This window comes from Daphnia pulicaria, chromosome 10, assembly GCF_021234035.1.
Source record: "Daphnia pulicaria isolate SC F1-1A chromosome 10, SC_F0-13Bv2, whole genome shotgun sequence".
Classification (NCBI taxonomy): Eukaryota; Metazoa; Arthropoda; class Branchiopoda; order Diplostraca; family Daphniidae; genus Daphnia; species Daphnia pulicaria.
In genome coordinates this window covers 2,064,874-2,088,664 of record NC_060922.1, presented here as the reverse complement: position 1 = coordinate 2,088,664, position 23,791 = coordinate 2,064,874, and the positions used below count along the sequence as shown (strand labels likewise).

The 23,791-nt window shown below is 43.0% G+C and overlaps 5 protein-coding genes across 13 annotated transcripts; 1 reads left to right on the top strand and 4 right to left on the bottom strand.

The window, feature by feature from the left end:
- Positions 1–5: 5 nt before the first annotated feature.
- Positions 6–4,421, bottom strand: LOC124313994 (cationic amino acid transporter 3-like). The gene is made up of 16 exons (XM_046778928.1): positions 3,997–4,421; positions 3,420–3,548; positions 3,191–3,346; positions 2,993–3,097; positions 2,771–2,920; positions 2,570–2,694; positions 2,393–2,490; positions 2,233–2,332; positions 2,119–2,158; positions 2,000–2,042; positions 1,870–1,929; positions 1,663–1,790; positions 1,493–1,577; positions 1,308–1,424; positions 1,184–1,248; positions 6–1,111 (listed from the first exon to the last, which is right to left on the bottom strand). The coding sequence occupies exons 1-16, from the start codon at positions 4,265–4,267 to the stop codon at positions 147–149; spliced, it is 2,637 nt and encodes an 878-aa protein (XP_046634884.1). The 5' UTR covers positions 4,268–4,421; the 3' UTR covers positions 6–146.
- A 310-nt stretch (positions 4,422–4,731) lies between these two features.
- Positions 4,732–7,472, bottom strand: LOC124314078. 2 transcript variants are annotated; one of them, XM_046779094.1, is made up of 8 exons: positions 7,298–7,472; positions 7,035–7,205; positions 6,842–6,944; positions 6,492–6,609; positions 6,250–6,359; positions 5,535–6,078; positions 5,273–5,435; positions 4,732–5,216 (listed from the first exon to the last, which is right to left on the bottom strand). In XM_046779094.1, the coding sequence occupies exons 1-8, from the start codon at positions 7,373–7,375 to the stop codon at positions 4,884–4,886; spliced, it is 1,620 nt and encodes a 539-aa protein (XP_046635050.1). In that variant the 5' UTR covers positions 7,376–7,472; the 3' UTR covers positions 4,732–4,883. The 2 variants fall into 2 exon arrangements, with proteins under 2 accessions (XP_046635050.1, XP_046635051.1); XM_046779095.1 differs by having other exon boundaries at positions 7,035–7,167; positions 7,298–7,354.
- Positions 7,473–8,003: 531 nt separating this feature from the next.
- On the top strand, positions 8,004–11,581 carry LOC124314020 (protein SON-like). 4 transcript variants are annotated; one of them, XM_046778969.1, is made up of 8 exons: positions 8,009–8,135; positions 8,343–8,408; positions 8,510–8,675; positions 8,794–9,755; positions 9,831–10,403; positions 10,470–10,571; positions 10,912–11,265; positions 11,323–11,581. In XM_046778969.1, exons 3-8 carry the CDS (start codon positions 8,525–8,527, stop codon positions 11,446–11,448), a joined length of 2,268 nt encoding a protein of 755 aa, XP_046634925.1. In that variant the 5' UTR covers positions 8,009–8,135; positions 8,343–8,408; positions 8,510–8,524; the 3' UTR covers positions 11,449–11,581. The 4 variants fall into 4 exon arrangements, with proteins under 4 accessions (XP_046634923.1, XP_046634926.1, XP_046634925.1 ...); XM_046778967.1 differs by lacking the exon at positions 8,343–8,408 and having other exon boundaries at positions 8,004–8,135; XM_046778968.1 differs by lacking the exon at positions 8,343–8,408 and having other exon boundaries at positions 8,009–8,131.
- A 35-nt stretch (positions 11,582–11,616) lies between these two features.
- Positions 11,617–16,880, bottom strand: LOC124314015 (proline-rich extensin-like protein EPR1). Of its 2 annotated transcripts, none has more exons than XM_046778958.1 (6): positions 16,470–16,880; positions 16,344–16,396; positions 16,006–16,281; positions 14,142–14,297; positions 12,615–13,711; positions 11,617–12,535 (listed from the first exon to the last, which is right to left on the bottom strand). In XM_046778958.1, the coding sequence occupies exons 1-6, from the start codon at positions 16,498–16,500 to the stop codon at positions 11,803–11,805; spliced, it is 2,346 nt and encodes a 781-aa protein (XP_046634914.1). In that variant the 5' UTR covers positions 16,501–16,880; the 3' UTR covers positions 11,617–11,802. The 2 variants fall into 2 exon arrangements, with proteins under 2 accessions (XP_046634914.1, XP_046634915.1); XM_046778959.1 differs by having other exon boundaries at positions 11,618–12,532; positions 16,470–16,878.
- Positions 16,881–19,471: 2,591 nt separating this feature from the next.
- Positions 19,472–23,499, bottom strand: LOC124313987 (E3 ubiquitin-protein ligase Bre1-like). 4 transcript variants are annotated; one of them, XM_046778914.1, is made up of 13 exons: positions 23,356–23,499; positions 22,991–23,201; positions 22,743–22,929; positions 22,496–22,684; positions 22,318–22,439; positions 22,015–22,254; positions 21,828–21,953; positions 21,595–21,768; positions 21,310–21,533; positions 20,795–21,220; positions 20,258–20,726; positions 20,001–20,193; positions 19,472–19,941 (listed from the first exon to the last, which is right to left on the bottom strand). In XM_046778914.1, the coding sequence occupies exons 2-13, from the start codon at positions 23,144–23,146 to the stop codon at positions 19,568–19,570; spliced, it is 2,880 nt and encodes a 959-aa protein (XP_046634870.1). In that variant the 5' UTR covers positions 23,147–23,201; positions 23,356–23,499; the 3' UTR covers positions 19,472–19,567. The 4 variants fall into 4 exon arrangements, with proteins under 4 accessions (XP_046634870.1, XP_046634872.1, XP_046634873.1 ...); XM_046778916.1 differs by having other exon boundaries at positions 20,795–21,217; XM_046778917.1 differs by having other exon boundaries at positions 20,795–21,208.
- Positions 23,500–23,791: the final 292 nt, after the last annotated feature.

The following is a 23,791-nucleotide window of genomic DNA, read 5'->3' as shown; positions in this document are numbered from 1 at the left end:
ATAAGTGATGGTTCAAATTGTGTATTTAGAGTTGTATGATATTGCGATGGTGCTATCGAAATTTCAATTATATGTAAAATACAACATCTCTTTTCAAAATATAAAAAAAAGGGGATTCAGTCAAACAAATTTTTAAAGGGATCCGGCTAATGCGCTTCAGCCGCGCCGGAGTCGTTTTGAGCCACAAGCCCAGGGGATTCACGGCGTTGAGCGATGGCGCTCGGTGAAATGTTGACGTCTTCCGCAGAAACTTCATCCTCGCTCCCCTCAGTCGATTTGACGGAGAGAGCCTCGTTAAAAGCTTTCTTCAATTCATCAAGCATTAAATTGGACGAGTCTGATGTTTTCCTCGGAGTTCCGCTGGGCGCTGCCGAGTCAACCTCTAGCGAAGACGTAATAATCTCTGGAACTGGGATCGATGGGCTAGCAGTCTCTACTTCTCCCGAAACGTCGTCTTCGTTCACCTCTGTCGGATCGATGACGGACGTTTTGGTCTTCAGCTCTTCCATGAGTGCGCCCAACGGCCCGGCTGGCCGAGGAGAAGAGGGAACAATAATAGCCTCCGGCTGTTCTTCTTCTTTGCCAATCTTGGCGAAGATTTGTTCCAGATTTTCGTGGAGCCGAGCGGCCTCTTGAGCCAGGGCCACCATATTCTTTTGCACTTGCAATTGCTCGGCCTCTTTCTCGGATCGCAACTGCTGGAACACTTGCTCGGACAGCTCGTGCGACTGGAGAATGGCCGCCATGAAAGCGGCCTGCTCTCGTTCCAGTCGGGCCTTGTCGAAAATCTCCTGGGCTTCCATATGCGATTTGAGAATGGCCAGGACGAAAAGGTCGGATTCGTCGCCTTTGCCCTGATGGGACTCGTGCACCTGCGGTTTGGCGAAGACTTCGTCGTCATCGTCCAGCGATGTAATGGGAACGGCCCGCGAGACGATGCGAGCCAGTGGCATTTTCTGATTGACCGGATCTGCTGGAACGACTGCGGATTCCACGACCGCTTCCGTCGACTTTTCAGGCAACGGAGACGTTCCACCAGGCGGGATTTTACCTCTCCGGACGTACTCTTCTGAGCTGTTCCACATTCCGTAGCCAAAGTAAAGAGCGAAACCTATATTTTAAACGGCGATCACAATTTTAAAATGTTATCCTAACATTATGACTTGATTCAATTTTTGATTACCGATTGCCATCCAAACACCGAAGCGAATCCAGGTGGCCGCGCTCAGTTTCAACATGAGGTAAGTGCTGAAATGAGGGTTATATGATTATTATTTGAGTTTGATGAAACGACATTTGAAATTTACTTAATGATGACCGAGAGGCAGGGCACGATTGGAACGCCGGGAACTTTGAAATACAGCGGGACTTGAGAGCGTGGTAACATGACCAGGTAAATGACGAGCATTACCATCGGACCAAAACTGCAATTATAATAATGATTGTGTCTTAGTGAAGGTTAATTAATGACGAGAGAGATCAAAACGATTACCTGATTCCGACTCCGAAGAGCACCCAAGGACTCGTGTTGTCCTCCAAAAGAACGAACATTCCACAGAGGACGAGGGCCAAAATACCTGACGACGTCAAAGAATTCAATTACCGGCTGTGTATAAGAGAAACCGAATCGTTGCTTATTAGATTATTCTAAATTGTGCCTACAATAGACGATGGTAGAATAGAGAGCTTTCCTAGACGACGACTTTGTAGGTAACCGTTGCCATGGCATTCGAGATTCCTTGTCCACTTCGCCGTTCCGTTTCAAGGCGTCCACTTCAGCTGCTTCGTAGCTGTATTGAACCCAATGGTAATTACTCTGCCATAAATATGCAATCGAAGAATAATTTGAATTGATTGAAAATCACATACCGCAAAATGAGGACACTGACAGCCACCAGTGTGTAGGCAAGTAGAGTACCGATGCTCATCCTATTGTAACAAAAATTAAATTACTTTATCCAACGAATTGGTGTTGTCAAAATCAAAGAAATTGACTTACATGTCGACGAGAGAGTCCAAGTTGAAGATAGCTCCCAGAATAGCTGTAGAAATTTTTAAAGAGGTCAATGATTAATTTGTATAACTGATTTTTAAAACTATAATCAAATATGATCATACCGGCCAAAACTCCGGAAACTGCTGTCGCGATGACAGGTGTCTGTGAGCAACAATTCATCAAAATTCAAAATTCAAAATTGTGAGCGTGTTTTATGAAATCAAATGTCAACTGACCTGAAATCTTGGGTTTATCTTGGCCAGGAAGCGGAACATTAATCCGTCCTTAGCGATCGCATAGATGACACGGGGAAGAGGAATCATGGCTCCCAACAAACTAGACAATTAGTCAAAGATTAACTCTGTGCTATTGCGCTAAACATTTTCTAATGAATACCTTGCAGCCAGACCAAACAGGGATCCATAGCTGATTGTCTTGGCAGCAATGTCCCATCCAATCTGCTCAAATGCGTATACTAGCGGAATATTGGGATCCTGCGTGATGGATTCACGAGAAATCATTATTTTAAAAGGAAACAGATATATTGACGTCAATCTTTTTCTATTGAATCACCTGGAGGTAGTAAGGCCACATGAGTGTGATGACGGTGGAGACTCCAAAATAGGCGAAGAAGACAATCAACAACGTCAGGTTAATGCTGAACGGAATGGACTTTTTGGCGTTCTTAGCCTCCTCCCCTGATGTGTGAAAATTTGATTATCAACAAAGTAAATCAAATAGCCTATTATTTAGAAAATTTAACAATGCTGGTACCGGTCGAGGCAATAGAATCGAAGCCGACAAAAGCGAAGAAACATTTGGCCGCACCGGCCATTACGCCCGAGAACCCGTAAGGGAAAAAACCTCCTTTGCCGTAACCTTCCGGTACTTCTTCCGCCGGAATTCTCCAATTTTTCGGATCAGCTGGAATTTAAAATTCAAAAATTATATCCAAACACCAATCTATAGGAAATGTACTATGTTTAAAAACTATACCATTAATGGAACCGCCAATGATTACAAAAATGACAATGGTGATGTTGACGAAAGTGAAGATGTTTGTGAAGATGGCTGATGAACGTACTCCAAGGGCCAAAAGTACTGTCGATCAAAAAAATTATTAATGACCATTAATCAAATTGTGACACAGATTTCCAATTTCTAATCAATTATTATAAATTGTAATGGCTTTACCAGCCAGAGCCAAGGTGATGGCCATGCAGAAGAAGTCGACGTAAGGCGACAGCGTATCCGAGTCGAGTGGGAAAGTCTCCAGGAATGCGGCACTCATCGTGTTGTTGGTCAACTCGTCGAGATTGGCACTAAAAGCTCGGGCGACGCTAGCCGTAGCTAAATGCACACAAATATCCGTATTGAATTTAAATGTACCAATTTGATTGAATTATATTGGGACTATACTAACCAATGAGGTATTCTAGGATCAAATTCCATCCAATGACGAAAGCGATGAATTCACCCACCGTCACGTAGGTGTAAATATACGCTGAGCCAGCTTTCGGTACTCTTGCACCAAATTCGGCATAGGACATGGCTGATATCACGAAAAAAAAATTCAAATTACATTTTATTTCCAATGTTTACTGTTTAAGACCAATAATCGACATTTTGAAATTTGAAAGGTATTACTATTACGGGTATTACGAAAAAAATTTGTGAGATTGGTTTTGTTTCTCATCTTTTAACCTTTAGACTTATACATGCACGGGTATTCGTAACATTATCTTTGGAGTCTGAGCCCCATAAGCATAAGCCCATAGCCCGTAAGGCTACTTGAGTTATTGTACACACTTTTCTATTTAGGAAGCAACCACTGAGCACTGTAATTGTTTGTACAGCGCAAAGACTATATAGTCTGCTCATTTGTCTATCTTTTGGACGTCATCACCTCGTGTCAAAGTGTATAATCGTCGTTCAGTAAGTACGAACCGTGTTTATCTTGGATCAAAACTAAACTAGAGAAAACAACAAAAATGTCTGACCTGCGAAGGCGGATGCGATGGCGGCCACCATGAAGGAGATGCAAACAGCAGGTCCAGCCGTGTCGAGAGCCACGGATCCGGCCAGAACGTAAATGCCGACACCCAACGTACTGCCAATGCCCAGCAGCGTCAAGTCGAAGGTGTTGAGCACTTTGGCCAAAGTGGCCGGACCATGGCCGGCATTGGGATCGGCTTCCTCGAGCCCGTACGTTTTCCTCCGAGCCCATCGGCTGAAAGTGTTTTTGGCCGACAACTTTTTCAAATCCGCCATTCTTCTGTCGATATCCTCGGTTGATTGAGAACGAAAATAATAAATCAAAAGAGGAGAACTGCAGCCGAGTGGGAAAATAAAAATCGCAGGTGCGGTCGTTCTGGCTGCTGGCCCCACTGACACGTACTCACGTAATGATACCCTGACACGGAGCCTTTACTTCATACGCAACATAAATATATATATATAACAAACGAAAAATGAAACTATACCCTACCACCCTAATCTTTCATTATGATAACACGTTGACACGGCCTCTCGTGATAACTCGTGATAATCGCTGGTTTATTTTTTGTTTTGTTTTGCTTTTCTTTTTTTCGATCAATCATGGTGACAGTTTGGACTTGTATACTGAAAGCCTAAACTCATTGGCCTCTAGATTCTCATTGCATAATCTGAATTAGTCAATCATCGTGTGGCCTCGAGTTGATTTTTCTTATCAAAAATGGAATTGTTTCGTCAAGGAATGTTCTTTTATTTTTATTATAACGAAACGTCGGTGTTACAAAAAACCCAATCAACAATTCTGTTAAATCACGTACAGTATACACGGATATAGTAACATATTAACGGACATGAGAATAAACAAAAAACAAAATAAAGTACGGCGCCTATATTAACGATAATCGGCCCTTTTGGCGTTGGATGCAGCCGGTAGCGTGCGGAAGCGTCGGGCCTCGTTGAATCCTCCCTCGTCGTCGTTTCCTGGACTGTTTAATTGTTGTTGTGCTTGTGGCTGGTAAAACGGTCGATAATGCGGCGGCTGAGAATGAGGATGATGATGACGGTGATGATGCGACTCGGATGGCACTCTACCGACAGTCGAATGGCCCGCCGACGGCTGAGTTGGACGGGTGTAAAACGAAATGGAATCTAAAGCCTGGACCTGTGGCTGTTGCGGTGTCGGTTGTACGGGACCGCGATGGACAGGATGAAACGGTTCCTGGAACTGTGCAAAATCAGTCAGCTCGAGTACAGAATTAGGGGTATGCAAAATTGACAAACCGATGGTTGACGGAGATGCGGCGAGTTGTTCAAATGGCACTGACTCTGGAACTGGGCAGCTAAAAGAAGATCGTCGGCCGATTTATGTGGGGCGACCGATTGCGTCTGATAGCGGCCGTAATACTGCGGATGATTCAACCGAGGATTCACGCAAGGTATTGGGCTAAACAACAACAGTCAAATAAATGAAATTGTATGGAGGGTTAAGTACTAGCTTTGTAGTAGTAGAGGTCAAGCTTTTTTTAAAACTATGGGCACTCACTTTTTGGGATGATGGTTTTTGGCAGTTGAATATTCATAGCCGAATCCGTATCCGCCGTAAGCTTTACAATTGGCACTCGTCGTTCGGTCCGATGGGCGAATCAAGTAGCGCTCGTCGGGTGAAGCCGCGCTAGTCTCCTTGTAACAAGATAAGTGGACACTACGCGGGCGCTGCAGGCTTTGAGATTGCTGCTGCTTTGAACGATGGTGATGAGCTTCGGACGCGCCCGCTGCCGAGGATGCCGACTGCATTTTGTGTGGTGCTTCGGGCCGGAAGCAACAGTCGCAATCGGATGAGCGCCCGATGCACAGGTAGGACAGTCCCTTTTGCCTGCAACGCGGACCCGTGTGACTTGACGAGCCGCTAGCCGTCGGACTGGATTGAATCAACTCGGCGTGATTCTGGGGACGTGGCAGGGATTTGCTGGAATAAGAACCCGGAGTGCAGGAGGATGGAGGTGAAGTCACCGGATTGCGACGGACGACTATTTGCGAGGGGTGCTGCATCGTGTAATACGGTCCCGAGCCTCGGCTCTTATCCATGCCTGTCAAAAGTAATGAATATATTAGTTGAACTCATTGGACAGTTTGGCTGCTGCTGCACCATCGTATATATGCATGCGGTAATATACGGCTCCTGCTTGGACATGGGGAGGGTGGGGGGGGGGGGATTGTTCAATGTGCATTATAAGGAAAATTGGATTATTTCGTCATACGCGAAATCAGGGTTTTCTCTCTGGCGCACACTTCCTGGTATTCGCGAGCCTTCCATTCCAGCATCTGCGTCAGCCGGATGTATTTCATATGCAGTTCCACTTTACGGACGCTAGATATTGTTTTCCACAAACCCCCCGACCGGAAATAAAAGAAAACAATTCAATATCGTTAGATTGAGACTCTTGACTCATATTTTATGCATGATATGCACGCATATGTTTGTTTCTTATATTATACAGACCAATTTTCATAGACGACGACCATTCGGATTCGGTCGGGACACGACTGTATAATCGAGACCAAAGTCGCATGATCCGCACGCTCCACATCTTGCCCGTTAATCGATACAATGACGTCTCCTTTTGTTTGCCAAGCATAAACAAAACAAAACAACGCGTGTTTTTAAGGACAGAATGAATTGCAAATTGAAATGAATATCCTTGAACATTTTCACCAAGTTTGAAATTTTTATAAAGTCATGGAAAATATGAGTCACGAGAAGCGCATCTCTGTTTGGTGGAAAAAGGTGAAACTGCAAATCACCACGTGAATTCGTGGAAAAATTCAAATGAGTAATAGAAAATCTCTTACCTGATCGAAGGCCAGCTTTATGAGCATGGCCAATTGGGTCCACAAAATCGACGTAGGTGACAATTTCAACATCAGACTCCTCACGATATTGAATACCATAACTCTATGAATGCATCATTTTAAAAATACGTTTCATTTATTATAGGGTTTGGTCTTGTTGAATAATAATAACAATAAAAAAAAATAATAAAACCTGCAAAGTAAAGCCAAATGATCCGTTGAGCCGTTCGACGATCACAGTTCGGCGGTCGCTGTCAGATGAAGCTAATGTGGCACCAGAGTCACGGAAGGAAGACCTCGTCATCGAAGACATGCTATCACTCTCACTGGTTATTATTAACCCACACACAAAAATAAATGACAACTAGAATAAATAATGGAAGCTCGATAATGGGAGGAAGAAATATGGCAATTATAAGCTCAAATCAGCCAGGGACACGTCTCTACATCTCTCACTTGTATTGCCAGTCTTGGCACACCGAAAGAATGGCAGCCTCCAGCCTTCACTGCAACTCGAATGTGAATCAATAACATTTTCAGTCTGCTGCTAGAATCACAGAAGGATGGGAGTCTGGAACGCGCTTGCGTAATAGACGCGTTTGTTCCTTTTGCCACCAGACACAACACGCCCGTCGGCGAGGAGCGCAGATTAAAACCGACTTCTTCCTTATGCACTTTTGGAAAGATCGCCGGCCCTTATTTTCCTCATCGTCTAATTTCGTTACATGAGCCGTTATCTTATAATCTAATCAATATCATTGGATCGATTTCAGGCTAAACGAGAGTGACGTAAGTTGAGTCTTTTTTTATGGCATCGAATTTCGCTGTGCGCAATGTTGGATGCTAAAAATTGTGTTGTCTGATTATTAGCAGCACGCTAATTTGCAGGCAGTTACGTAATCGCGATCAGATTTTCGTAAATGATTTACCACGTCAGCACATTCATTCACTCTCCTCTTCATCTACGCGGCGTTCACACACTACTTGAATATCAAAGTGGTTCTTCTAACTCTATTGAAATAAATAAGCATATTGAATCTCTCATAAACAACTCGATTGAATTATCGAGATTTCTTTTCATCAGATTTATTCATTTATTTTTTAATTTATTGAATTTATTCAAAAAGTCACGCATCAGCGTCGGGTTGTCACATGATTTCGAGAACTGGCAATGCCGTTATGCACCTCATGATATGTCAACATGTCTGGAAATTGAAGGCAAAAATAAAATGTTTGTCTGACGGATATTAAAACCAGCAAGTGTACTTAAGAAACTATTACTCTAATTTCGTAAGTAAGTATAAATGATTCTGTTATTTTGATGAAACATTGGGTAGCCCATAAATGTAAACTGACATGGGCCTAGAATTCAAAGGTTAATTTCCTTGTTTGGGGTTTTGCATTAAGTAGTAATGATTTTGTTTTTGATTATTATTTACTCCACTTTTTGGTTCTCACGTGTGTCGTGGAGCACTTATGACTTATGACCATGTTTTCCTAGGATAGGATTCTGTATTGTCCAATGTTGCATTCCAAAATTCTATAGTCTCGACAAGCGTAAGATCAAGTATCTGGTTGATTAAGAATCACACTATTTAGCCATTTTACATTTAAATGAGATTTGCCTATCAGCTTATTTTGTTTACTAAATGATATTTTTACTTTCAGACATAATATTAGGACATGACAGAAAATGTTATTCAGAAATCGGCAGATCAAATTCTTGAAGAAATCTTTTCTACTTTGGTGAGTGAACCAATCACCACAGTTTCAACTGCAAGTGATTCCTCTAGTTTTCCAAGTAATGAACCCACTACACCAAAAACAGATACCAGTAAGTGTCATATTTGGAAACAACAAAGTTTAGAAATATTGTGGTCCCAGCATTTTTTTAAAATTATGTTTAATTGTTCACAAGTTCATGGACTAACCATTATGTGTTTATGATTTAGCAATTGTGGCTGAGTTGAATCCAGAAGTCAAAGAAAATTCTGTTATCTCTGATAAAAAGAAGAAGAAAAAGGATAAGAAAAAGTCGAAAAAGAAGAAACGAAAAAAGGATGACGGAAGTGATAGCGAAAGCAGAAGACGCAACAAAGAAAAGAAAAAGAAAAAAGACGTTAGCCCTTCCGCTAAAGAAACACGTAAAGAACCCAAAACGAAACAGAATCCAGAAGTCAAAAGTAGTGGTCCAACAACCGACAGGAAGGAAGCCAAGAAAGATGCCACCACCAAGGCTGAAGAGTTGCCTAAAACGAAGGAAGAAACCAGGATACGGGAAAAAACTGATTCTAAACCAAATGCCAAAGAAGGGTCAAAGAAAGACGACAAATCAGAATCGAAATCCCATTCCAAAGATGATGGGGTCAAGAAAGTTGATAAAACGGAATCCAAACCCGATGTCAAAGTCAAGACAGACGACAAATTAGAATCAAAATCCTGTGCTAAAGATGGGCCCAAGAAAACTGACAAAACAGAATCGAAACCTCGTGCCAAAGAGGAGCCTAAAAAGCCAACTAAAACGGAGAGTAAAGCGGATAATGTGAGTGCTAAGTCGCATTTAGGTGCCAGGCCGCATACAGATGATAGGCGAACGAGGAAGACTGAAACGAACGAGTCGAGAAGAAGTCACCCGTCACCCAAGAGACGGAAAAGTAGAAGCCGATCTCCCATTGGCCGCCGACCTTTATCACGCCCCTCACGACCAGTACATCAGCGCTCACGATCTAGATCTCCTCCACGCCGAGCGCGCATTCGACCGCGATCTCGATCTCCTGCCAGATCTCCTCCCTATCATCGTAAACGTTCCAGATCACCCGCAATTCAAAAGCGTCCCGCAACTCCACCCAAGTCGCCACGGATCGACAAAGCCCAACTTTTAGAGTTCGCCCGGCAGAACTTGAAACGGATGCAGGTAATGAACTCGACGGTACTACCGTTATCAAAACGATTGATGATTAATTAGCCTTCGTTTGTCTCGATTCGTTAGGAAACTGGATCCCTGCCAGCTGGCGTGACTGTACCCAATCCCCCAGCGGAAGTGACCCCGACCACCACCCAATTCACGGGCAAAACGGTAGCGGAATTGACTGACTATTGCAAACATCTGATGGCCGATCGATCGGGTGACGAAGATGAGAAATCCGGGACAAAAGAATCGGAAACGACGTTTACCCGTCACCCTTTCCAGATCAAACCTCGTTCAGATACCATCGTCATGAACATCCGCAATGCTGTAGCTCTGCCCGTCCGCAAGCCGGAGGAGCGTGTCGTAGCGCAGGCCCAACTCAAGCAGCAGTTTCCTGTTTCCAGTGGTCAGCAGCACTTGGACCTGGAATGGATTCCAGTCACGCCTTCGCCAGTTGTGAAGGAAACCAACGGCAATGGCGCCCCCAAAGTCCCCAAAGCTGTCACGGCCTCGGTGGCGCCTACTCCTCGGGTCTCGCTCCCAATAGTTGAACCACCCGCAGCCGACATCGGCTCAATTGTTGCTAAACGAATTTCATCCATACGTAAATTGCAAGAAAATCAATTCGATGTACAAGCTCGTCTGGAACTCGAGGTTGTATTTAAAAAGAAACTAAATACTGGCACTAGATGATTAATCGATCTCATTATTATGTCGCAGGAAGCGGAGTCGATGTCGCAAAATTGGGCCACTTTTCACCACACGAATCCCATGACGGGGGAGCCCATACCGGAATTGATCAATTGGTCGGGAGCACCGCAGGTAAAGAATCTTTAAGAATCATGTCAAAGTCAACTCATTGGTTTCTTGGTGAATTGCCAATGCAGTCGCCTCAAAAACAAGAAGTCGAGTTAGCACAAACTTGAAGGGTCCATCATTGCAGGAGGATGCGGGGTTTGCGTTCCGGCAGCGAAACAAAAATAAATTTACGCTCAGAAAAACAAACAAACAAATGAAAACCAACTGTATAGTAGTAATATACAAGTCAGACAAAGTGATGTCGACTTTTGGAATTGAATCTAAACTAGGAAATACAACATGTTTTTCTTTTTTAACACATTTATAATGTTTAATATCATGCATCAATGTATATCATCATCAGGCTTGGGTCAAGAAAGACTTGTTCACCAGTGCTGCGCCTGTGGCTGGTGGAGTTGGCATGAAGTTACTGCAGAAGATGGGCTGGCAGCCGGGCGAAGGCCTGGGCCGCCATGGCGAAGGTACCTTGGAACCGCTGTCGCTTGACATCAAAATGGACAAGAAGGGGCTCTTGTCCAAAGAAGAAATGATGGGCCCCGCTAGAGCCACGTCCGCCGTGAAGCTCATTCAAGAATTTCAAGGCAAACATCCCGTCTCGATTCTGCACGAACTTTGCACAAAGCACCACTGGGAGCCGCCAGTCTTTGAGCAAGTCCTCGACATTGGTCCCGACCATCTCAAACATTTTCTCTTCAAAGTAGGCAACTCTCTCGTTGTTTGTGGAACAAATACCGACACAGTCTTTTTGATGTAGGTCGCTGTCAACCGAGTCGAATATCAGGCGTGCTTGGCCAGCACCACCAAGAAAGAAGCCAAAGCCCAAGCAGCCGCAGCTTGCCTTCAGGCGCTCGGCATCTTCTTCGCACCACCTGGGCCTTAATGGTTTTTATCGTAACTTTTTATCCCATTATTATATAGAGCCATTCCCCCATTAACTCCGACACGCCACGGTGCACACTTAATCACCTCTCCATCGCCCTGGTGATCGAATACAAATGGGTTTGTTGGATGAATTCAGAGACAAAGTTTTTTGGAAACATACAAATCTTTGTAATGATATAAAAACTTTTGTGGTTTGTGGTGGTAGTTTTGAACAAGCGCGTGAAAAAAAGGTAAGTATAGAAACCAACATGTCGAACCGTGACAGATGAAACAACAAGGAGCCAATCAAACATAAAACTGAGGTGAATCAAAAAGAATACTAGCGAGTGTAAAGCCAACAAAACAAAAATGTTCAAATCTTGGTCGATTCCCAATTTTGCAGCTTCCAGATGGGGTGACTCGGCTCGTAGGGCCGGTCCAGCCTGGGATCGTAGGCGAAGGCGTTCGACTTGCGTCTCCTTTTCCCTCCAGACCGGGCACGAGTCGATGGTGGATGCGCTCGTAGGGTCCTCACTCTGGGCTGGTGGCTGTTGGTTGTGACGGCCGGAATGGGCATGCTGGGACGGAAGGACGACGAGATGCGGGTCTTGCGCAAAGCGGAAGGCGCGCTGGTAGTCGGGGACGATGTGACGAATTCTTCGAAAGTTCTCACTTGCGCTGGATGGTTCGTTTCAGACGTTGAAAATCTTCTCTGAGCATTTCGGACGGACGGAACAACTGGCCGGGAGGCGACGGGCTTCGGCACTGACGATTGGGTGATTGCGCGACTCTGGACTGGTACTGGATGATTCCAAAACGGCTCAGTTCTGTAAGGCGTTGCCGGCTGGTTCAGTTTTGGAATCCAATTTAAAGAATTGGCGGCCGTTGAATCAGCTCTGCTGATTGACACTAGCGGGCTGGGAACGATGGGCATCACTTTGGGACTGGGCACGAATTGTGTCTGTTTCGCCTCCGTCTGACGGTGCTGCGCTGTTGCCGGATGCTGGATCACCGGAAGTGGTTGTAGCGCTTTCTTGGCCTTCTTGATTCTATTGCCGAATCGACTTGTTTGTCTGGCGATGACGTCACGTATCTTTTGATTCCTACTTAAGCATAATTACGAAATTTGAGCAATTGGACTAAAACAAAAAGGGCGTATTAAATGAATGGGTAAGGGTGTTTTACGTGGGTTTGTTGTCTGAGTTGTCGTCATAGTTGGTTACGTCATCGTTGTCGTCAATTGAGTAGTATCTTTGGTCGGCCAGTGGCGCGTAAGTCGTCGTCTTAATCGTCACTGTTGAGGGTCTCTGTTTGGGTTTAGTTTTGTTAGATTTCGGTTTCAAAACGGGAAGTGGGGCGATAGTTGTGACGTATTTGGGAGGTGGGACAGTCTTGGAATGAGATGATGCCAATTGAGATTTGGGAGATTTGGGTGGAGCCTGCTGTGTGACATGCTTAGGAGGGGTCGTAATTTGTTTTTTAACCGGCGCGGGTTTGGGATGGAAAACAGGTGGTTGAGGGGCTGGAACTAGGTAGTTGGTAGCCGGCCTGGATGATGACGTCTGTCTCTTGATAGCAATTGGATTCTGCGTGTCTTGAGCTGCTGGTTTGGCTTTGCGTCGACGATCAACTGGCTCGGCGGGTTGCTGCCATGTTGGCTGCTGCTCGTCGGCCAGCTGACTGTTAGGGTTAGTCATGAGTGGACCGTTCGGACCCAAGTCGGCCCAGCTCAATTCCGGGGCCATGTGGGGACCGGGATGGACAGCGTCGTTGACCCAGCTGAAGTAATGATTTCGGTATTCGCTTGTGAATCCTTGGGACATCATGGATGCGTCAGGATCGTCTGTAATCGGCATGGGCGGTTGGGTGGGTTCGACTGGGGCTTGTTGGATTTCGGGAACAAATGATTCCCACTGTGGTGGGCCGAGGGGTTCCAGCTGAGGAGGACTGATCGGTCCGACCTCTACTGAATCAATTACAGGTTCTTCATATTGTTGCGTCGGTCCCGACTGGACTAATGGAGCGGGCTCTGGTAATTGCTCGATTTCCCATTGCTGTGGCGCTGCTGGTTCGGTGACCTGCTGCTCGAGCTGAAAAGGTGGGCCAACTGGACTGGGTGACGGCCTGGCGATGTATTTATTTTTACGAGCTCCCGCTGTCTGGTGGTGCCTTAATTTGGGAGCCACAGTAGGTGGGGCAGCGGTCGGATTGACTTCTTCTTCCTCCGACTCGCTTAGCCAGTTCCAGAACGATGGCGTTCCATAAACGTTGACATCACCTCCCTTTGGAAAAGAAAAAATGGCAAACATATACAAACAAATAAATAACAAATTTCATGTAATTTACAACTATTCATCTTTTCTTTTTCCTCGTTTAATAGTTGACGCCTCATCGAGTAACTGTAACTGAGGCGCCGGATGCTTGGATCGAAACGATTCCGACCGTGGAAACTATAGTGTCCGCTCAACTAACCCCGATATCTCCAATCAGCTCGGCGTATATATTATATGTGCACACAGCATTTCAAAGAAACTATACTGTAGTTGAGACGATGTGTAAAATAATTGGGCGAGCGAGAGAAAACAATGGGAGAAACTCTGCAATACGTTGGATTGAAGCCATTTCAACGCAAAGACAATGGGGAGAGAGAGGAAAAAGCTGTAGGAAATTGTGGGAGATTAAAGGAGGTACGTATAGTCATTTATTATTTACCTTGAAGAGGTTACGGTTGAGTTGGTAGTGCTCGCGAGTGGCAGCGCACTGGACATTGTACCACCAATCGCAGGCGAAGAGCTTCTGGCTGAAGATGGTCCCGTTGGGGCACAGGAACGAATCCTGTCGACCGCTGATGTCGCAAACGTGAAACACCTGTTGAATAAAAGAAGAAAATCAAAGTTGAGAATGTGATCCAGTCATCAGCTGACCGAGCATCTGCCTGTGAATCTCTTTAGCAACCGCTAAACAGCGAGTGAGTAAAAATAGAAAAAGAGAAATCGACTCCATTCAATACTCGGTGAGCGGTCTAAACGAGGAGTTTAGAACTTGTTCCTTTTTTATTTTATGGATTGAAACTTTGGAGGTCTTAATTGTGTTGTTGTTTCCGTTGCGCGCGTGCGTGTTTGTATAGGGAGAAGGAAAAAAAGAAGGCGCAGATGCTGACCGGCCTAACTTGTTGGAAGATGATCAAGCCCATCTGTGATGCGTCCCACGCTCTTCGCGGAGAGAAAGTAGCCGATGGTAAATGTTTTTAATTGGTTTTCCTTGGCTGCACGTAACTTTTTTTTTCGAGTTTGGAGAAACAACAGGAAAAAAAAGGGAAAACCATAGCGCGAAAACAAAAATGTTGATGTCTGATATATACTTATATAGGAAGCCAAGAACTAAATTCCAGATGGAAAAGAGAAAAAATATTTCGTTCTATGTGAATGGACGATTTTTCCTCCTTTTAATTTCTCCCCTTAGCTCAATGAATGGAAAGTTTCGATTAAGTCTTCATCGTCCGCCTTTACTATTGCACAAAACGGACTATTAGCTGTGCTAGTGGGTCGTTTCTAAGAGGAAAAAAATTCGATTAAAATTTCTTATACAGGGAAAGAACCTTTTGCTGGATTAATGATGTCACTGGAGCTACCGAAATTCACTCTTCTATTGTTTCAATGCATAACCAGACATGGTTCCGCAAATGTCGCAATCCGAATTCCAATTTGGGGGGGCCAAACAAAAAAAATTGAATCAAGTCAAATGAGACCAATGTGCGGACGGAAGTCACGGACAACCCCATTTTGGTCACGACGATGTCAACGAGTCTAGTATATGGCAATTTATTTCTGGGAACAGTTAGAAATGTAACTTTTAGGTGATCATCCGAAATCAAGTCGTCGTCGTCGTCATCCCCAGCAGAGAAGATAGAGAACAATGGGCAGATGGGAACAGATGGACGAAATCTCATAAGAAACATTTACCAGCACCTTCAGTCGTAAAAGGCGAGAACGTGCAGCAGGTAGACAACGACGGACCACCAGCACAATGCCGGGCTTGCGTGTATGTAGGATTACAGCATTGTTACCAATATCTCCATAGTTCTATTGGACTGGAATGAGAATCTGACTACTCCTGAAGCCCTTCTGTACTAGTTTACGCACTTTGTTTCCTCGAGAAAGTAAAGATGGTGCGTATCTATACCGAAGTTGGCAAAAAAGGAATTCTGTTTGGGGTAATAAAATCTTTTTTGTTTCTTTCTCGGCCCATAAAAAACAACAAAACAAATGGAGAAGAAAAATAAGGGCGCGTGAATATCCTCTCTGCTCGCAGGAGTTCTTCGATATTCCTTTCCAATTTCTATTCGATAAATTTAAAAGATTTTTTTTTTTTTATTTTTATTGTCGATAAAAATCTGTGTCGTTCTGCTTGATCAATGAATCCTACCGGCGTATAAAGAAAGTTGGAAAAAATGTAAACGCTATCGGACGGAATAGATCATCATGTGCAGTCGTCAGAAGAACACAACGTCTGCTGATGGAAGTCCGTCTAACCGATTGTCATCCAAAGAAATATTTTTAAAAATTTTGCGACTTACTTGACAGGCTGTTTGGGTGTCGCCGTAAAAGCCGGGAGTGCGTCCTCGGCAATGGAAATCCGTCAGCGGAATGGAGGGTAGAATGGGATAGTCGATGCCCGGGTCACCCGGTAACCCGGACTTTGACAAACCGGCCACGTAAACGGGATCCTCGTCGGCCGAATAATCCTCTTCTAATGCCGGTAATGATCTGTGCTCAGGTCGACCGTTGGAGCTCAATGCCAGGTGATCGTAGTTGTAGAGCTTGCCGCCTCCATTCCAGTCCAGCTGGCGTTTCTGGATAAAATCCGAAAATTATACAAAAACATTTCATTTTTCTAATATCCTAATGACTTTACCTGGCGATGAGGCTGTTCCATTTCCAAGGAAAGACAGACCAAACTCGACCAAACTGTGAAAAACGTTTGGAATTCCATTCATTATTTTTCCAGCAAAATCAGCAATTCAATTGTTAATTAACTTACGGCAGAGAAGATATAGAACAACGATCCTCATGGTCGGATGACACTCGACTGCGACACAATGCAAGCGGATGAATGTGCTCGTTGACTCGGGTCGTTCTATATTATACCGATGGCAATCGATTGGCAATCGATTGGCGTCACAGAAGTATAGAAACAAAGACTCCAAAAAACCAAAAAACCAAAAGGAAACAAATTAGGCCTGCTGGTCGCGGCGCTCACGATATAATATGAGTGTGCGCGTCGGTGGGTGGAGGAACAGCACCAGCTAGACTAAGTTACAATAACAGCGCACTAGCGAAAACTATATTTGAACGTCCCGATGGCCAGCGGAAGACTGCGGTTGATCAGACCTAGTTCCACTGACTTAGTGGTATTTATACCGACACAGGACTGCAGGCGAATACGTATACTTGTATGTATGGCATATAATAGGTAGTATACATGGAGCAGTGGGGCTGGCCGTTCTATCCATTTCCTCCCTTTTACCAAATCTTCTTTTTTCCTTCTTGCAACGCACATAATAGCAGCGGCACCTTCATTTCTTTTTCTTTCTTTCTTCCAACTTCGCATTCTATTATAGTTGTACTCCTGGGGCTCCTGTTTATTACGGAGAGCTCTATACTGTTTTTCTTGACAGTTAAACCAAGGGAATATTATATGAGCTCTCGTTGATGGTGCCTTGCCACCGTTTTGGGTGCTCCGGCTGTTGCTGCTGCTGCTGCTGCCAATTAGGCCTAGAGCTATGATACATCACAGCGTGATTACAATACAATCCCCCTGTAGGCTTCATTTTTGCTTAAATTGTTCTGACAGTACGCGCTGCTGCAATATCCTCTCTCGAATTGTCTGTTGTGTTCATCCGAGGAAAAAAAGAAAGATTTAACCGCAGAAAACGAAACAAAGCGGAGGTGGTCTTCATTGTTAGCAGTTGATCCTCCCGAAAAAAGAAAAAAATGTTTTCACTTGCTGCTGAAAAATGAGTCGAAAGGAGGAAGTAGTGTAGACGTCTAATAATAAGAACATGGATTTAGACCGGTAATGTACGACTGTAGAATAATACAGCTTGACTGCTGCTGATGTAACGTGTGGTTGGCGTGTGTTCTCTCTTTCACTTGCTATTTTTTAATTGCCGATAATGTTCCAGTTATTAAAGAAAATACGGGCAGAACATGGAAAATTCCAGTGAGAATACAAGTCCCGCGAGGAGAGATATAGGAGAGAGAGAGCGCCGCGTTTCCTTGTTTTCCTGTGATGGACGAAAAATATAATTAACTCCATTACATCAGTATATCTATCCGTGTGTGGGAGTGTGTGCCTAGCTTTTGGGCGGGCGGTGAAAGTTATCCACCACATGTTTTTATTATTTGATTTGTGAGTGCGCGTCTTTTTCGGTCGAGAAAATACCAGATAAAATGTGCAGATAGCGTGAGAATGCGCACTCTGTTTTGTTTTCCAAAATTTTATATTCAAGTTATTAATCTGCTGCTTAGACTTTCTTTCTACTCTTTTCCTTCCTGCAACGTTTCACTCGGTTCATCAGAGGAATTTTTAGGTTCATGGAATAAGGTCTAAATAAATTCATTTCTAATATACAATCACGACGCTAATCTGTTTATTGTCGTAGAACAATTTTTCTTTTCATCTCCTGCTACGCGAGCAATAAAAAAAAAACAATTCCCAAATCGTAAGTGTGGCACCCGGACCGGAAACCGTCGTGAAAGTTAATTAATTAAAACCTGGAGCGCGTTCGTTTCGGTAGGTTTAACATTTTCGGCATTTTTCCCCACGCTCTTATGATCTGAAGAAGAAAGCTTGCATGTCTGTGTATATTCGATAGGATTTTTTTTTTTTTCATTTGGTGTGGTCTTTACAAAAATATTGTAGCTATAAATAAAATTATTTTTGTCGTCACTTTCATACCTTGTTTGGCAAAGTGCAATATAGCTATCGAAGCCCATTTGTCATTTAACGGATTATTTGCCGTGTTTAAATGTTCGAGACGAAGGCTACAATAGACTGGATCGCTGGTTACACCGAGCGTATCATTGGCGTGATTTCACTTGAAGCAATCTGTAGAAAACAGGATAGCAGCTGGATACAAAGTGTTACACACCCAAGAAAAGATGGCTTATCCTGGGCTTATCTTTCTTGAGCTGTATTTGACAAAAAGTGATAGTTTGTTTTCACGGGAATTGCGTCAGACAGACAGAATTGCGTTAACAAATTTCTAGTTAAAAAATCTCATGTAGAAATTTGCATCTAGTCTACTGGTGCAAATTCCGATTCTTTAAGCTTGATTAATTTAGGTGATGTGTTAAAAGCTATTGTGGATAGCTAAAAAATTGAACTAATCCACTTTTTCTGAATATTTTGGTTTTAGATCACTTTGTTGTTTTAAGATTTTCTTGTGATCTCTCTTCAAAATATTCTGAAAATGCGAATTAGTTCAATTTTTTAGCTGCTTTTTTTAATGAGGATCACGAATATGTGGTTTTTTTCTGCGTCGAATGAATATTTACTGAACTACTGACTGAAATGAGTAAACCGGAAGTAGAAAAAAGCACATTATTATTTAAAACTAACAAGTGAGCTTTGTTGCTGAAACAGAAACTGACAGCTATCACACAAAATTTCCCTGTAGTGGCAGTGAAAAATTTCTTTAGAGATGTGCAAATTAAACGTAATTAAACTGAGTGTAAAATGATCAAAGGCTATGACGTCTACGTCAGAAAAAAGAAGCTTTTACATGAAAACAATGTCCGCTCTAGCTCGTTGACACTCAATTGAAAGAAGGAATTGAAAAAGAAGGAAAAAGAAGTCATTTTTATCAAAATAGCATTATTAAGAAGTCGCTAATGGTCGTAATAAGACATAACAAACAATGAGCGCATTCAACTTCTTCGTACGTAAGAAACCTAAAATATATCTGAATTTTATTCGTGTCAATTTTATATTTAAATCTGAACGAAGGGCGTAATACAGAAAATGGAGGACAACATTATGAATGAAAACGTCAATGTATTTTCATTTCTTAGCAAAAACAAAATTGGACATGATTTGAAAATGGAACGGTGAATTTTTATATCTTCTGGTTTTTATCATGACAAATAAAGCCTGTGATAGTCGTTTGCTCCGAAAGCGGCATTGCATTTAGGGCATTTTCTTTGCCTCGTCTCGTAACGGGTTCGGAGGCAATCGAAACAGAAAACATGGAAACATTTGGTGAGGACCGCGTCTTTGCGCGTCACCTTACACGAAGGACATGTTAGGGTGTCCTTGTATTCGCGTAATTCTTCACGCAAAACTTCGTCGGCGGTTCCTGCCGCCTCTATCTTCTTGAGACGCTCGACACGACGTTTCACCTGTGCAAGCTCTTCGTACAACCTGCGCGTCTTGTATGCTTCCGCTTCAAGCGTTCCGGTCTTTTCCGCAACTACTTGCTGGGCCTCTTTCATCTGAGAGTGATATTTCTCTGTAAATGAAACAAAATCATCAATGACAAACTGATTTCAACAAATCACAAGACTATACCTAAATGAAGTTTAAGATCAGCGGCCGATTGGGCGCTCTCGATAGCTTTGCGTTTGTGCATCTCCATCGCCTGTTGTCTCAGCATGAGTTCTTTTTCAGCGCAAGTTATGCTACTCTGAAGTAAACGCTCTTTCTCTTCCAATCGACGAACGACCTGGTTCTGAGCTTCAACTTGCATATTCAACGTCGATACCTAATGAGAATGCATTTAGATTTAGAACTTGTCATCGTTCAATATAATCCTTAATCAAACTAACCTGTTCAACCAACATATCTTTCTCCTCCCTTTGTAATTTATGCACTTGCTGGGCTTTAATTCGTTCTGACATGAGTTTGAAATTGGCGTCATCTTTTTCACGTAACTGCTGAATTAGACGAGAATTTTGTTCTTGCATGTCTTCAAATGCCTGGCCAGTCACTTCCATTTCGTTCAAAAGTGCTTCTTCTTCTTGTTTTTGCGCCGCCACTTGTTTCTGCAACTGGTGAACGCCTTCTTCAAGGGAACGAATTTTTCGAACAGCTTCATCGTCGGCTAGACGTTTACGTTCCTCGCGTTTGCTCTCTGAACTAGCCTGCATCTTCTTTAGCTGCTGTTTCAAGTCGTCTATTTCCAGACGAGCTTTCCTCTCGGCCGCCATCAACTGAGTCTTGTCTCGGGTCTCTTTCCCAACACCTTTGTACATATCAAGTAGAAGCTTCATTTCTCTTTGATCAATGTGTGCTTTCCTGCAAGGAAAATTAGTTTTTTTGATTAGATTCATGAGTAGAGTTAAATTTTATTTTAGTCAACATACTTTAGCTGAGCTTTGAGGTCACGGACCACTTCAGCTTCGGCATTTTTCTGCTCCTTGATTTTGGCGGCGGCTGCTGCAGCTGCAGCCAAAACGGCTGGATCTGGCTTGGTCTCGGAAGGCTCTTTTTTAACGTCAGATTTCTCTTTTTTAATATCTCCAAGGTCGTCTTTCGTGTCTTCGGTTGTAGAATCATCGTCGGGTTCTCTTTTGATTTCTAGGTCATCCTTGATGAGAGTTGGGTCAATTGTGTCGCTAGAAAGTCCAGTAGAATCTGTTGTATCGGCGTTCTCGGCTGCTTCGCGTTGGGCAGCAGCGTCAGCGTCACGAGCATCCCGAATTTCCTGTAGTGCTTGCACCTTGGCCTGACTTTCTTCCAATTCTCGCTTAGTTTTAGCTAATTCTCCGCTTGTTTCTCTATATTTCCTTCTCAAATGACACCATGATTGGTGGAGAATTTAAGGTTAGACGACAAGACATCGATTCAATTTGGTTAAGTACAAATCAGTTATACTGACCTTCGGTAACGATGGACTTCGCCTTTAAGCTGTTGATTATGGTTCTGCAGTGAAGTTATGAGATGGCGCATTTCACGATTGATTGGTCCGGTTTGCTCATTAGCTGCCAGTTGTTGTTCAAATTCAATACGCAGCATCTCATACTCTTTGCGCACTTGAGCTAGCATGTCTTCCAATTGAATGACCTCGGTTCGCAATTGCTTTTGTCTCAGAAGCTCGTCACTCTAAATTAATTTAATCAACCGATTGGTACAAAAATTAAGGACAGAAAAAGCCTTTAATTACCTCCATCAACTCAATTTGGCGAAGATGGGCATTCTTGGCAGTATGCCACTGTTGACGAGCTTCGTCCAATTGCGTTTTGAGGCCCATGGAATCGTTATAAAGCACTGAAAACTGCGACTGCAGGCACTTGTATTCGGTGGTCTCTACAACTACCGACTCAGGCAATTGGCGAATCTACGAAGTAATACAGTGTAAATCCTCACATCTATTATTGGTAAATGATGTGTTCTTACATCCATCTTGAGATGCTCTAGCTGCTGTAAAACATCCCTGTGATTTTGATGAAGACGGTCGAGTTCAGCTAAACGGTTTGCGGCCATTTCTCTCTGCTCCTCTAATTCTTTGTGTTGATCTTCCATCTTTAAGAAAAAGGCCGTTATTAATTACTAATTCATTATGTCAAGTAAATCTTTCTTGTACTTTTTTCTGGGAGACTGACACAACTTTACTTCCAGAAGTCTTCTCTGCTTCCACCTGAACTCCGGCTTGATGTTGTTGCTGAAGAACTTTGATCTTTTCAAGCGCTTCTCCCAAGTGATTTTCCAATGAATCTGCGCGGTGTCTGCGTTTTTGCAATTCGTAGTCTAAATCGTCTACTCGGTTCTGCAGCTCTGCCGCTTCAGTCTCTTTAGCTGTGAGTTGCTCTTGCATCTCTTTCAACTGAAGGAAATATTTAAAAATCGTTAAACACAAATACTTAGGACTTGAAATAGTTTACCTTACCTTAAGAGATATGGCATGATTTTTTTCATGAAGAGAAGTGTTCAAAACGTGGAGATTACTGTTCTCAGCTTGAATTTCAGCGTTCACCTGCTTAATAGCCTCTTCCAGATTGACAACTTCACCTATAAATATAAATTTTGATTACTTGTTTTAATCACAAAAATAAGTTATGACTGACCGTTATCAGATTCTCCTTTTAGAGCCTGTGTGACTTTTTCATTCCTTTGGAGGAGTCTGTCAAAAGCTCTAATCAACTTAGCCACAGCCCGCTGTGAGACAAGCACTCGGTTAGCAAGTTTCTCATCAAGCTCATCTTTGTCCCACGTGGAGAGGAGTGCAAGAAATGATGTGGTGGCCTCACTTTCATCTGAATAATACCAAAGTTTAAGTATCTAAACCCAATAAAACTTATTTGTTTTATTTACTTTTGCTTTCATTTTCATCAGCAGTTTCTGCATCAAACCTTTGCAAAAGAATTCTGACATCTTCATTTAATTGATTCCAATAGCGATTAATGACATTTAGGACAGCATCGTCCTGCATCTGTCTCTTCTCCAATTGTTCAATTCTTTGCCTTAACTCTGCTTCGGTTCTTTGTCTGAGTTCCAATCTCTGTTGGATAAATAAAGAAGTCAAGTTGACGGAATCATAGAAATGTAATTTCATTGTTAACCTGAGAAAGTTTTTTGTTCTGAAATTGAAGAACTTTCATGTCCATTTCTTCTAAAGAGGAGATTGCACCAAGTCTTATGGGTTCAAATTGAACTTTTTTACATTGAGGGCCAGAGCTCCCTCCAGTCTGCGAGTCTTCTGCTGGTCGTTTAGACATCTTTGAGATTCTTTGGCAGTTGAAACCTGCTTACTTAAAATCTAAGAGCAACAGTCTGTTGTAAATAAACGGTTGCACAAAACGAAAGAAATTTGATTAATAATGACGATTCTGTCAAACTCAGAAGGAGAAACGACAAAGCCGACGAAAGTCCGTAATAGAGCTTGAATCTTACTGAAAAACACGGGGAATTCTCCCTACAAACTTACTTGACATTAAATTAGCAAACTGTCTTGTCATGTGTATCGCAATACGTTTGGTCATTAGAGAAAAAGACGACAAAATTACAGGAGAAATATCAGACGCCACCAACTATACGGCAGCCATTAAAATTTGAAGCAATCAATAAGAGGATAAACAGCATCTCTACATGACGCGCTCAGCAGAGCCTTGCGGACTTGCGGCTGACTCGTAGAATTGCGCTGTTTTTTTGAGTTAATTGCCACATTAATTGTCAACTCATAATAGAAAAATTTATTTTAATTTCGAAGAAAAATAATTTCATCATTCATTTCTAAATAAGAGTTTACAGCGATTTGTGTGGGTCTGTTACTCTGTTCCCTTTCCCTTGTTACCTGGTCGGGAGTCGACTGGCAACACGTCAGTAGATAATGCTTTATAGCACTGCAATTCAGAGTGATAACT